This window comes from Sarcophilus harrisii, chromosome 2, assembly GCF_902635505.1.
Source record: "Sarcophilus harrisii chromosome 2, mSarHar1.11, whole genome shotgun sequence".
NCBI classification, from domain to species: domain Eukaryota; kingdom Metazoa; phylum Chordata; class Mammalia; order Dasyuromorphia; family Dasyuridae; genus Sarcophilus; species Sarcophilus harrisii.
The window spans coordinates 609,411,341-609,424,840 of NC_045427.1; the positions used below are offsets into that span (position 1 = coordinate 609,411,341).

At 38.9% G+C, this 13,500-nt stretch overlaps 1 protein-coding gene and 1 long non-coding RNA gene across 3 annotated transcripts in view; one reads left to right on the top strand and one right to left on the bottom strand.

Annotated features, from left to right (window-relative positions):
* The window catches only part of KCNMA1 (potassium calcium-activated channel subfamily M alpha 1), an 887,197-nt gene extending 878,306 nt beyond the window's left edge, over positions 1-8,891 (top strand). Inside the window, 1 exon segment of the mRNA XM_031949466.1 lies at positions 8,580-8,891. Within this exon segment, the coding sequence (XP_031805326.1) occupies positions 8,580-8,734 (155 nt within the window). The 3' untranslated portion in view covers positions 8,735-8,891.
* The window catches only part of LOC105751163, a 103,380-nt gene that overhangs the window by 66,511 nt on the left and 23,369 nt on the right, over positions 1-13,500 (bottom strand). The window contains exons 3-4 of one of the 2 annotated variants that reach the window (XR_004231385.1): positions 10,981-11,071; positions 9,885-9,972 (exon numbers count right to left, since the gene is read on the bottom strand). The exons of the other annotated variant lie outside the window; for it this stretch is intronic. This is a non-coding gene — a long non-coding RNA (uncharacterized LOC105751163). Of the gene's footprint in view, positions 1-9,884; positions 9,973-10,980; positions 11,072-13,500 lie in introns of those variants that run through there. 2 annotated transcript variants of the gene reach the window in all.

A 13,500-nucleotide genomic window follows, 5' to 3' on the forward strand; every position in this document is an offset into this window, starting at 1 on the left:
AAAAGCCCCATAGTTATTTTGTAAACAAACAGTACCTTTTGAAGAATAAATACTAGAAACTCACTTAATCACTTCCTCTAGTCTAAGACAGAAACCATTCTCTATTCATTCAGTCTGACTTGCTTTGGCTTTGAAAACAGACCATCAACTGATTTTATGGGATACAATACTGTAAAATCTTGTCAATTCTAAAATGCAAAGGGATTGATTAAATCATTAGTTTTTTAGTAATGGGGATGAAATTGAAATTCTTGCTGCCATGAGATTTGGAGATTACCTATATTCCCCAGTGACTGAATCTAGGTGTATATGAAGAACATTTCTTAGCTCAAAAAATATGTATAAACCAATATTTGTGCAAATCCAAAGCTGTCTTCAAAAAAGATAAATATTTATGACCCTGAAAATTCAAATGTCATATATTAATAAACATAATAATTACTATTTAAAATGAACACTTTAGATTTGCTTCTAAAAGTGTGAGGTTCTCCATCAGTTCCTTAGCTGATGTTGATAGCTCTACCTTTCACACTAGTGTATGCATTCTAAAATGAGGAAGGGCCTTTTTGAAGGCAACAGGGGACTATCTTAGGTACAATTCAGTTCATTGACAAGCATTTATTAAGCATCTGCTGTCTGTCAAGCCCTGAGCTAGCTTCTGAGGTTATACAGACAAAAGTAGAACAGTTCCTGCCCTCAAGTAGCTTATGTTCTGTTGGGGGAACAATAGGAACCTAACATAGATACAGTGTAATGTTATTTGAAGGAGTAAAATAAGGCATCCTGGAGGAAGGTGATCAGTAAAAGATCTCAAGTAAGAAGGTGATTTGAACTGAGTCTGGAAAGAGACTAGAGGTGTATGAGGAAAACTTGCTCTCTCTGAAGTAGTAAGAAGATATAAAAGGTATCTGAGTTCTACTGTAGACAATGCTAACTAGCAGTCTATCACATTTCTCTAAAGATACCCAAGGAAGACAAGAGGACAAAAAACTATAGGTTTGTCCTAAGACAAGTAATAGAGAAAACCAATTTCTCAGTCAATTATATAGCCACTGACTTCTTTCTTAAAGCATAAAAAAGTGGCATTTTAATCAGATTTCTTTGTGGAGTGGGTCATGGGGAAGGGTTCCTGCTTTCTGTCTGCAGAAAATTCACTGGCAAACTGTAACTATGATACCCACAACAATCACAAGGAAAAAATATATCCACCATGAAACTGGTTTGAATCCCAAAGGAGAAGAAATGGCAGAAGGACACAATGTTGATGCTACAAATATGCAAGGCAGGCTGCATTGTCGACCTAATCATGGCTTAAGCCTCCCTCCTACCCTCCCTTCAAATTAAATATTCTACACATTGAAAAACTGTCCTGGAAGCAATCACAGAAGTTCCAGATAATGAAAATAGTTCAACTTCTGTGCAAATTGATTCCCTGCTCTATAGAAGAGGAGGGCTTTGTAGGCAATCACAGTGAAGAGGGGAAGCAGAAGAAGATGACAAAAAACTGAGATTCCATGTAAGAAGAGCAAGGTTTTCAACAACATGGTTTTGCCTTTAAAAGGCAGGAGCTCATTGTTATCCCTCTGTTATTCTCAATTGTTGTTTCTATCCAAAGGAAATCTTTCCTTTCAAATATTTTATCTCTAAGCTTCAGCTTGTGGCGTGGGAGAAACGGGTCCAATTACTCCAAGCGCCTTTGCTGCATCTTTTTTTTTCCTCCTCCCCCTTCCTCTGTTCTCTTCTCTTGAGAGGAGTTATTGTGAAAAGACTAAATTGCACAGTGCTGTCAGAACCTGCAGAACTAGCAAACAGACCCAATTACTTCTACCACAGAGCTGGTCCTCTGACTTATTGCTGGGTACTTAGAAACAATTGGAGTCCAGATTTGGCCAAGCCAGCCTGGGGACATAGCCTGATATAGATCAGGACTTGTCCGGATCTATATCTGACCACTGGTCCCAGATGGCTCTGGAGGAGAGAGAGAGGCTGATGACTCTGCACAGCCCTTTCTACTTAAATCCAATTCACTTGCAAGTCATGACATCACCTTCCAGATACCATGGTCCTCTATGAAAAAGGACAATCATCAGTGAGCACTGAATAGCTGCCTCACTGGGGACCCACTGAGCCAGTTCCAGCTAATTCCTTCTTCCTTTCTTCCATCCTTCCATCCATCTTTTCTTCCTTCCTTCCCTCTTTCCTTCCTCCCTTCATTCTTTCCTTCCTGCTTTCCCTCTTTCTTTTCCTCTCTTCCTTTCTTCCTTCTTTCTTTCCTTCCTTTCTTTTTTCATTTCTCCCTTCCTTCCTTCAATCCCTTCCCCTTCCCTTCCTCTCTCCTTCCTTCTTTTCTTCTTTCCCTCCCTTCTTCCCTCTTTCCTTCCTCCCTCCCTGTTTCTCTCCTTCCCTTTCTCCTCTCTCCTTCCTTCCCTTCCTTCTCTCCCTCTTTCCTCTCTCTTTGTATTCATATACAAAATCATACCCTTACCTGCAGATACTCTACTCAAAGGAATGTAAATTTTCATCTCTGAAACCTTAGGAGACATCTTGGGGCTTACCAACTAGCTTTCTTTTTTTAAGGACCATGCCTCAAACCCACATCACTCTGACGCTCACTGATGGCCCAACAATAGGTCCCATTCCAAGTCTCACTTGGTCATTTCCTGGGTCCTGATTGGCTCAGAGTGAATATATATATACCAGTTGTTTCTGTTTTATTTACCTTGAGGGACTTCTCCTCCCAGATTTTTGTTTTTTGGTTTCTGATTAGTTAAAAGAGGTCATTTCTTACCTAACCTGAATCACTGAATGGGTGTTGCTTCATTCAAATTGAGTCCTGGGAAAGCCTTAGCTTAAAGAGACCTCGGTCTCTCCCTGCATCTGGTTATCTTTAGTCATCCTGATTTATATCTTGCCATGGCTCTGGAGGAGAAAATGAGACTGGTGACTCCTCACTGAAATCCAGTTCACTTGCGAGTCATAACATTGCCTTCCTGATACCATGATCTTCTTCAAGAACAACGAACAGATAATAAAAAGAGGCGACCACATTTCCTAGTGTAACCATGATAAATTTCCCCAGAGTTTTGTTTCAGCCTTCATTTGCTTTCTACTTAGGTGTTTGTGCACATCCTATGTTCTTCCTCTGCTTACTGCCTCTCTTCTTCCCCCAGTATTAGTTCCTCTGGGGATTGGTATTTTTCATCCTTGTATCTTCAGTACCCTAGCCACAATATCTTGCATACTAAAGCCTAAATAAAAGTTCATTGAATTTGGATCTTATGTCAGCTGCCTGATAGTCAGTCAGTGGGGAAAAGGCATACAACTACAGCAAAATGATATTTGGAGACTAAGTGATACCTTCTTTCTGCTAATGACCTCTTGTTCTTCTGGGGTTGGGCTCTTCATGAGAATGAAACCTCAAATTCCAAAGGGAGTGTGGGGGTACATGAGGCCTGTTTCCTCAAGATTTCCTCCTGTTTCCTCTTCTGAAAAGAGTTTCCAACTTTGAATCTTCAAAGTAACCCCTGTATCAGCAAGGTGACATAGCTTTCAGCTATGTAGATGATGCAATCAGGGGTATTTTTAATATAGAATGCAAAAGTGGATTGAACACTACTTTTGACAAACTCCCTTTTTAGTCTTTCATACCAATAATTCTCTTGCCTTCCCTCTGAGGTCTACTTGAAAAACAAAATCCTTGTTTATCTAGTCCTTAGGTCCTGGGGTCCAACTTAGCAAGTAAAACCACTCTTCCTTCTCACCCTTACCTCTCAAAGCACTTCCTTAGTTAGAATTGCTACTTTGGCGGTCAGGTGTAGCCTTTTGCCTTTCTGCTCTTTATTGCTCCACTATCAGAAGCCAAAATGGTTGGTCTTGGCAGATTCCTCATCCAGCTATCTGCCAGGTTCTCTTTCCTCTGTTCTATCCAGAACCCTTAGAGCTACCTTCCTTCATCTCTGTTAATTCCATTGAAATTGCAACGATGTGAAATATCACTGGCTTCTTTCAAATACTATAATTTTGGCAAGAAGGTGCCAAGAATGGTAGCTGGAGAAAATCATCAAGAATGGAAGCAGGAGAGACCAGGATTTCCTCCTTTCTTCATGTAGATATCTCATAGAAAACAGTAAACTCTATTATCTGGATAGTGTATCATCACTCACCTCAAGAAGCCTGAAGAAACTTTATCACTATGTTATGTGAATATACTAGTGGTGATGAAACATGGATCACCTTTGATAAGGGATGAATCCCATATACCTAGAATGCTAAATCTGTCACGAGAAACTGGAAAATAAGTAATTGTATGCATGTCACCTTGAGTTTAGTAGAAAGCATATTAGACTGAAAATCAGATTTAAGACATCCCAGTTCTGCTACTAGAGATGCCCCTGAGAACTCAAAAAAGTCCCTCTACTCTTCTGGGCCACAATCTTCTCATCTGAAAAATGGGAGTCAAGGATCTCTAATATTCCTTCCAGCTCCATGATTCTGGGACTCTATGTCCAAGAGCTCACTAAGAGATTGTATTTTTTAACCCTGTCAAGCCAGACCTTCCTAAGACAGTATACCACTATACCAGGGTTTGGGGTTTGGAGCTGATGGTACATGGTATGAGTGTCTAAACCCAAAGTCTTGAGGTGCTACTTTAGAATCACAAGGAATGCCAAACAAGTGGCTATGCATTTTTTCTCTGTATTCTATCTCTAGAGGCAACTTCTTCCACCACCCCACTGCCTCTGTTTCTTCATCTGTGGAAAAGAACTAATAGACCAAATTTACTTCTCCCTCATGACTCTGCTACACTTGAAATAACTTCCTTGGAGAGAAAGATAATATTTGTATCGCTGAAATTTGCCACCAGCCACTTCAGCAAAATGATCAGAGAGTTTGTAATAGAAACAACTCAAGGAATATAATATATTACAAATGGTCACATCCATCCTAAAGTACAGGCAGGGGCGACATTTATAGAATTGGCCCCAGCTTTAGCCATGGTGCATTGGGGTTGGAATAGCATCAGCAACAATAGAAATAGCTGACGTGTCCCCTTGTTTCATACTGATTTAGGATCTATTTTTTGGATAATTTCTATTCCTATTCATATTAATTAAATTCAATCAAATATCCATGTTCTATCTACTTGCCTATTTTCCACTTCTTCCCTGTTTCATGCCCCCAACGGCTCTAATCAGGCCTGTGGTTCACCCAGATAGCTTTAATGGATAAATTGGCAATGCTCGGTGAAGGCAGACTCTTCTGCAACTTCCAGCAAAGGCACAAACCTGACCTTGACTTTGGGGGAAATTTCAATAGCCTCAGCATGAGTTGGGTTTGGGGGCTTTGATGGGTATAATAAGAAATTGAAACAGAGAGAAAGAAGTGAGAATGAACAAGGGCATTCTACGTTGATTATGGAAGGCAGAAGGAAATTGATATTCTCTGTGCTGTGAAAGGTCAAAATGCCAATGTGAATTGAACTGTAAAGACTAAATTTTGAACAATTATTCTCTGTAGCAGTTATAAAAATTTCAGCAAATTGCAGCTGTCTCAGGCCCTTTGCCAAAAAAGACCTAATGGTTTACATCAGCAGAGTTCCCTCTCACCTCCAGCCTGGAAATACCCAACCTTGTACTAAATACTCTCAGCAAAATGAGCTCGGTCCCAGTGGGGCCCAAATCAAAGCTAGTCCAAGCTGGGCTAACAGAGCCTGTGCTTAACTCCCTTCAAAACCATCATATGCACAAGCCGTTTGAAAAGTCTTAGTTTGAAATTGTTTAGGTGATCCGGCAATGCTTTTAAAACATGATAACCATCGCACTTTACACCCCTCTGAAAGGTTAGCTTAATCGTAGATCACAAAAAAAATTGGTTTCCACAAATGCATAATGGTTCATCTATGTCACACTTGAACTAAATGGTTTTTTAAATGGAGCTGAAATTATTTTGATGTGTACACAGTCCCAGATTTTTATACAGCCTTTTTTAACCAGCCCATCAGGAGCTTTGCCTCCAAAGCCTCATTAATAATTCAGATGTGCTGATGACTTTAAAAGATCTATGGAATTGAAGCTTTAAAAAAAAAAACAACCCTCTGCTTGACAAAAAGATAAATGAATGTAGAAAGAAGCTGTAGGAGTCTGGCAAGCTGTAGATCATCTCAGAACAGATTGTAACTTTATCATTCTGTCAGGGAGAATAATTTAAAGCACTTAATCAGTTAGTTTCACTGTGCAGGATGTAACATTATGAATTCCTATCTTCCAATCTGTTCACATCAAAGTGAACTTAATTATAATAGGTGAGAGAGCCAGAGCAGGAGAATGGGGTAGGGGGTGGGGTGCAGGAGGAGAAAGATTGAAAGCAGCAGGGGCAAGTTGACTTGAGGGGGACCAAAGGGGCTGAACAAAGACAGGTGTGGCTTTGACCAAATTATCCCCATCTTCAGCTAGCCTATATTGGGGGGCTGCAGCTACTTCACCACTAATAGAAAATCACTGCTACATGTTTTTTTTTTGTTTCAAAACACTGTTGGATTGAATTTTACTGTTTAATTTATAATTAAACATGCACACACATACACACATATACAAATAAGCAAAGTGAGAAATTAGAGCCAACAAATTATTCTAATAATTTGGCTTTTTTTAAAGAAATGCCCCAGAGGTCATAAATGAAGATTTGGAAGGTTGTTTCATTTCTAAAGGTAGATTTTTATGCCAGAGTTAATATGGCATGATGGAAGTAAACCCATCTCAGTACAAAGAATAGTTTGGGGTTTTTTAAAATAAGTCACTGAATTTTGTTGTCTCATTTTCCTCATCTGTATATTGAGGGAACTGGATTTGATTGCCTCTAAGGTTTAACTTGAAATCTGGAATTCTTTGGAGGAAGGAAGGAAGGAAGGAAGGAAGGAAGGAAGGAAGGAAGGAAGGAAGGAAGGAAGGAAGGAAAGAAAGAAGCAGGGAAGGAGAGAGAGAGGGAGGAAGGAAGGAAGGAAAAAAAGAAGTAAGGAATAAAAGGAGGAAGGAAATAAAAGGAGGAAGGAAGGAAGGAAAGAAATAAGAAAAAAGCAAAGAAGAAAGGAGGAAGGAAGGAAGGAAGGAAGGAAGGAAGGAAGGAAGGAAGGAAGGAAGGAAGGAAGGAAGGAAGGAAGGAAGGAAGGAAGGAAGGAAGGAAAGAAGGAAGGAAGGAAGGACCTTATTTAGCACCTACTATATACCAGGCATTTTGCTAAGGCCTTTTCAAATACTATGTCATTGACTGAGAGATTAAATACTGAAACAAGGCACACGGTCCCCACACCAAATGCTATCTCACCATCACCTTCACATCTACACATATGGTTCATCCCCCAGATACAAAGGTGTAACTAGGAATTTTTGCACCTGGAGCAAGTACCAAAAATTAGAGCCATAAATTATGCCTGGGATGAGCGGCATGAAGCATGCCTTCACTTTGGGAGGGGGAGGAGTTCACCCCAGATCCCTTGTTTGGGGAGTTTTCCATTTTAGCTGATCTATTATTTCTAGCTTCTGAAGGATTGCATGTGCTTTCAGCGCCCTCTATATTTGACTCCCTGGGACAAATTACCATTAGGCCTACCTTTGTTGTGGTTCTGTGTAGCCAATCTGTGGTTAAAAAATGAATAATAAATAACTCAAAGTAAATGAATAAATTGATTTTTTAAAATTAAGGTAGGGATTTGGGCTGAATTCACAACATGATCATATTGCCAGAAGGGTCTTAGTTTTATGGCATTCTTATTTAACTCTCCGAATCACCTGATCCTTAGAATTCTTCAAAAACCATGATTCATATTGAGTTAGTAACATCTTTTCTTGCTTGCATCTCAGGAGCCATCTCCACTAGGAATTTGCTTACTTCAATTTTTCTGCCTTACGAGTCATTTCAATGTTATCTTGCTCTGGTAACATTGTCCACTATCTCAAATTCTACCTCTGGACAGCAAATGCAAACAGTAAGCAAAAAACAATGGACTTCCTTCAAAACAAACAAACAAATAAAAAGGAATAAAACAAAACCTGACCGTGGATGAAACAAAGTAGTGGCCCTGGGCAGACATAAAATAGTAAGCATAGAATTTGAATATGAAGGCAATGTAGAATGCCTGAGAACAAGGCTCCTAGCTTACTCAAAAATGCATGGCTATCTAACACTATTCAAATCCAGCTCATAGTCCATTCTTCAAGTCTGGATATATTCAATGATAACGGACATCCCATATCCAGCTTGGCCCTCCTAGAACCTTCAGGCTTCAGAGAAAATTGCTAGAGTACCTACCCCCTTATATCTTCCCTCACTCCAGTTGACCAGTGTACAAGGTTTCCTAAGACTGCTTTACTATGTTTCTCTAACAATTGGCTGCAGTCTCATCACAGATGTATTCAAGGTTCCAAGGTTCTTGATCCCCAACTCTGTATTTCTTAGTAATTGCTCAGCATCAAACTCTATTGATTGCCTTTTTTTTTTTCTATGAACTTTCTGACTGCTTTGCCACAGGACTAATTAAACTTCTCATTTTCCCTCCTTCTTTCTCTACCCGTTTTGCCCTTTAGCAGAAAAGAAATGGTTTACAGATGAATCGGATAATGCCTATCCCAGAAACATTCAAATCAAGCCCATGAGCACCCATATGGCTAACCAGATCAACCAATATAAATCTACAAGCAGCTTGATCCCACCAATCAGAGAAGTTGAAGATGAATGTTGACTCCCAGGAGACCAGAACTAATTTTTTTTAAAGCCTGACAAACTTCATAAATGGTGATGTGACTTTTTTTGCTCTTACATGCCGAATCACTGGTGGAAAAGTTAGGATAAGCAAGAATTATGAGAGAAAAAAAATAAAGTAGACAGATCTCTCTCTATTTTGTCTGCCTTCAATATTGCTTCCATGTACTTTGGGGGAAAAAGATTTCATTTATAAATGAACATACTAAAAACAGTCATGTATAGCCTCTAGCATTTAAAATTATTTTTATTTATTAGAAAATATTTTTTTCATTTCTTTTTTCTCCATTGTCAAGTAAAGTCCCTTTAAAAAGACAAAAACCAAACTGGGTAAGTGGCCAGACTCCTTAAGAAGCTTGTGTCTCTTTTCCCTCTCTGTCTTTGAGGAGAATGATGGTCACCACAGCAAATGAATTGTACTTCAGAAAGACAAATTATTTTTAAAAAAAAAAAGAGGTCCAACAATGTACACATGTATTTTAGAAAGCCAGAAACAAAAGAAAAATATAAACTCCTTTAGTTTCTGCTTAATTTCTGCAGGATGTATATTTTGATCAGCATCAACACCAGCTCTTAATAAATGGAAACTTATTTATTTTCAAAGTGGAAAGTCATATTTTTGTAGTTATAGTTTTCCATTTGGATTCCTTTGCCTTCATTCATTTATCTAAAGTGAAGATTTTCTTTGGGCTTCTCTGGACCCACCAGAACCTTTCTGGTTCCAAGAGAACCCTAAGTGATTTTCAGAGCTAGGAGTTTCTGAACATTTCTGAATATCTCAGAGATAAGGAATGCGTGGGCAAGGTGTTAGAGGAGCACTTCTCATTGGCTTTTCTGTTTGTCCAATAGCTGCATTCTGCCAGGTCACAGTTCCAATGAGAATTTCCTGAGTGAATGAGTTCAATTTGGAAGTGCCTCCATTTCTTCTTCTCCTTCTTCTTCTTCTCTTTGTTTTTCTTCTTCTTCTTCTTATCTTTCTTCTTTTTTCTTTCTTTCTTTCTTTCTTTCTTTCTTTTCTTTTCTTTTCTTTTTTTTGGCCAGGTTTGAGAGCTTTTAGCCGGTGTGTGTATAAATGCCACTGAATAGTTTCACATCACAGTAGGATATTATTAACTCACTCATTCATTTAAATGGACTCTTGTTTGAAAGCCAGTTAATTTCCATTAACAAAGAGACAACTTTCCCATGTGTTATAATTTCCAGGTTTTCCATTTGTTGCTGGGATATCATGCCCATAATTGCCACGACAATATATGCAGAAGAAAAAAAAATGAAAGCAATGAATGTATTTAATAGGAGAACTTAGGAGGAACCTTTGAAAGCTGCCAGCAATGAAAGCAAATGTATCAGCAATTTCAAAGTGTGGTCAACAGCTTTTTCTAACCATCAGACATAATTGTGATGTTTTTGTTTCCTAGCTGCACCACAGTATATGCGGTGCACAACCATTCAAGAATTTAATGTTCCAAACAATTTAGAAATCTTTCAACTTCAAAATTATCCATTTTTTGATACAACTAAGCAAGGTCTCTGGAGCAGGAATGGAGAAGTTATTGAATGTTCTTTAAAACACACACACACAGTAACAACTGCAACATAAAGAATGGTACACAAAAAGCAGAAAACAATACTTACACATAAACACAAAACACTGGACCCTGGAGAAAACAAATAAGGATCACCTTCAACAGCTCATGGTATCTATTAAATAAATTTGGGGGGCTTTCCCTTTGCTGTAGAACTACCCAATGCCAAGGGAATCCTTCCAATAGCAGTGATTCATCATAATGAAATTACAATGAGTCTGATAGAATTCTTCAGAATGGACATCCATTATGTACTACAACCCCTAAGCCAAACTCTCAGCTTCAATGTTTGTCGACTAGCTACAGTCCAAATGTGACCATCCTGCCACTTAGTAGGCTTTTTCTTGGAGTGATTCGTGGACTGTGGTTACCTAGTCGTTTACATTCTGTAGAATTAGTAATATATTTTTAAAATTTGTGAATATCATGTATGTCCAATTGGATTGTTGAAAAATTACCTATAATCACTAGAGAGTCTATTCCACAGACTAAAATAATGTCCACAGGTGTATCCAGGTCTAACCCATTTTCATGATTATCAAAAGTAAAGAAAGACTAAGGGGAAGAATATGTGGCTATAAGTGATCATTTCTTTTAAATACAGGCAGCCTTCCACATCCTGGTTTTATTAGAGAGATACCTTTAGTATGTGACAATTTTTTCACATTCCTCCTTGTTCCATGAATTGCAAAACACTCTCCTTTCTTCCTCCTCAGTCAAAGAGTCTGGTTCTGGAACCAAAATGGTTATTAGTATTTAGCTTCAACTTGGTCAAATCACAGGCAAATTGAAGATAGAATTTTCAGTTATAACATTCATCTTAAAGCACATAGCAACAGAGTCTTTTCCCCTCTTTCCTGCCTCCTTCCTTCCACCCCAAGAAAAATGGAAATGCAAAAGGTCATTTCCTCCCCTCCTCCCACTTCCTTGTCAGAAGCACATAAACCTACCCTTTCTGTTGCACAAATGAGTAAACGAAAGTATCCGGGACATGAGACCCAGATCTCCTCTCAACTCCCAAGTTGGTAGAGTTCTCATTTGTCCACAAGAACAGAAGAATAATTAATCTGCAGCATGATACCTTACCTTCATTACTAGATTGCTCTGGGCCACAGCCTAAAGGCAGAAATTTTCTCAGAAGGGAAATAGTACAAGTATTCAGTGGTCCAAGTTCCTTCAGGCAATATGAGAGAAGAGGCTGTTCTTGGACCAGAGAAGGCCCAGCAGGCAACAACTCCTCCTTTCACTAACTTCTCTGAAGTTGAAATAGAATGGGGGATCTTTATCTAAATCAACTTTGGGGGGGAATGAGATTTTGAGACAGCCTGTAAGAGGCCCATGGCGGGGGTCCTGTCTTTCTTTGTTGTCATTTATTGGAATCCCTACTTTCTATGTCCCATCATCTTCCTTTGAAACCTCCCTTTTCCCTTATTCTGACCTAACAGATTAAGGTTTAAGGTGAGAAAAGTCATTCTCATTGTTTAGTAACTTTGAGTTGAGCAATAATCGGATGTTTATAAGGCAGAAATTATACCCTGATTATTATTCTTTGGAAAATTTAATATTTCATCTTTGATATATCAAACAGCTAGATTCCAAATACAAACACAAAAACCAATGATTTCTATAGGTCAAAGAGCAATCTAAAGATTTCTAGAAAAAATGTCTAAATTGGAGATAAAGGTTTAAAAAATGACTATAGTAAGGAGCATTTTTTGTAGGGAATAGTTACCTTCTTTATAACAGACCCTAAAATCCAAGATGAAATCCCTGTCTGGCTCTGGCTCTGTCTCCTTTGTCTCTTTCTCTTTCTCTGTCTCTGCCTTTATGCCTCTCTGCCTGTCTGTCTGTCTGTCTCTCATATACACACACACTTTCTTTCCCTCAATTCTCTATGGTAGGATTTTTCTTTCCTTTTAAGGAGAAAATGAGAGAGCTCCATTACCTACTCTGATTTCAGACAGGAAAGAATGGTGGAAGTGGGCATGACTTCCATCCCATGATTGACCAATTAGAAACCTTTGCCCTCAGTTTCCCTACTGAGGACTATAACTGATATGAGCTTTTAGGTCCCTTCCAGTTCTAAATCTCTGATTGTATCTATCATCCTCTGACTGCATAACTACAAGTTAGGAATATAGTGCTTGTCTTGTATCCAGCTGTCCCTCTTGCTAACAGTTCCTACCCCAGATACAGTCCTCAGGGTTCACTTTGTGTAAATTTTTCTTTGTCTCTTAAACTTTGAGAAAGTGCCAATGTTCAAAGCCAAACTCCTCTGGATGCCATTTATCAAATGTTGTTCTCTTCTTAATCTTCACAGCGTTTTCTTCCCTTTCTACACAAGTCAAGGAAAGATGGTGTTCTCTCCCAAGACAACTTTCACATGTCATTGCTTCCCCATAACTTCCCAGTATATAGGGAGGGGCTCAGAGATTGAGGACCCATTAGTACCTTCCTCATGATACATGATTCCTCTGTGAAATGTCCTAAGCATCTGGAGGCAGCCAATCCAATTTCCAGGCACTTTACCACCAATTTACATTTATTCATTGCCTTCTGAAATATAAGCTTCAGCTAGACTTCCCATTAGTAAAGGTAAGGATGGTTAGAAAAGGGAAGAAGAGAAAGAACAAAGAAAAGACAATGGAAGTCTAAGAGAAACTAAAAGCCAGGTCATGATCCTTACCAGTAGGCATACTCCCCAATGCCTGAAATACCAGGGTAGAATGCACATTCTCCTTTCACCCCCAGCTTCTTTCCTATCACTAGCTCATAACTTGCTGAGTGGTAACACGATTATGGTGCAACTGTGGCTCTTTAAAAACACTTTTCTCATTTATAGCTGGCCTTCCTGAATTAGGGCCTGCCCAACTACAAGTAGAATTTATCTTGGGTCTGATGGAAAGTTCCTCATAAGTCCCACTTCCAATACCCCCCCCTTCCCTTTTCTTTTCCCATCTCTGAATAAAGCTTCATAGGGATATGTTTCCATATCATCAAAGAAGATTGGCCAATTGAATTCTTTTGCTTTGGAGGGATAAAAAGAAAGTAAAGTAGGAAATAAACTTTCTGGTATAGGGTTCTCTGAGATGAGAAAATGTCAATGCATATTATCACCTTCTATGCAACTTTTAATCTTGGAGAAGTTCCTAAGAGCCCC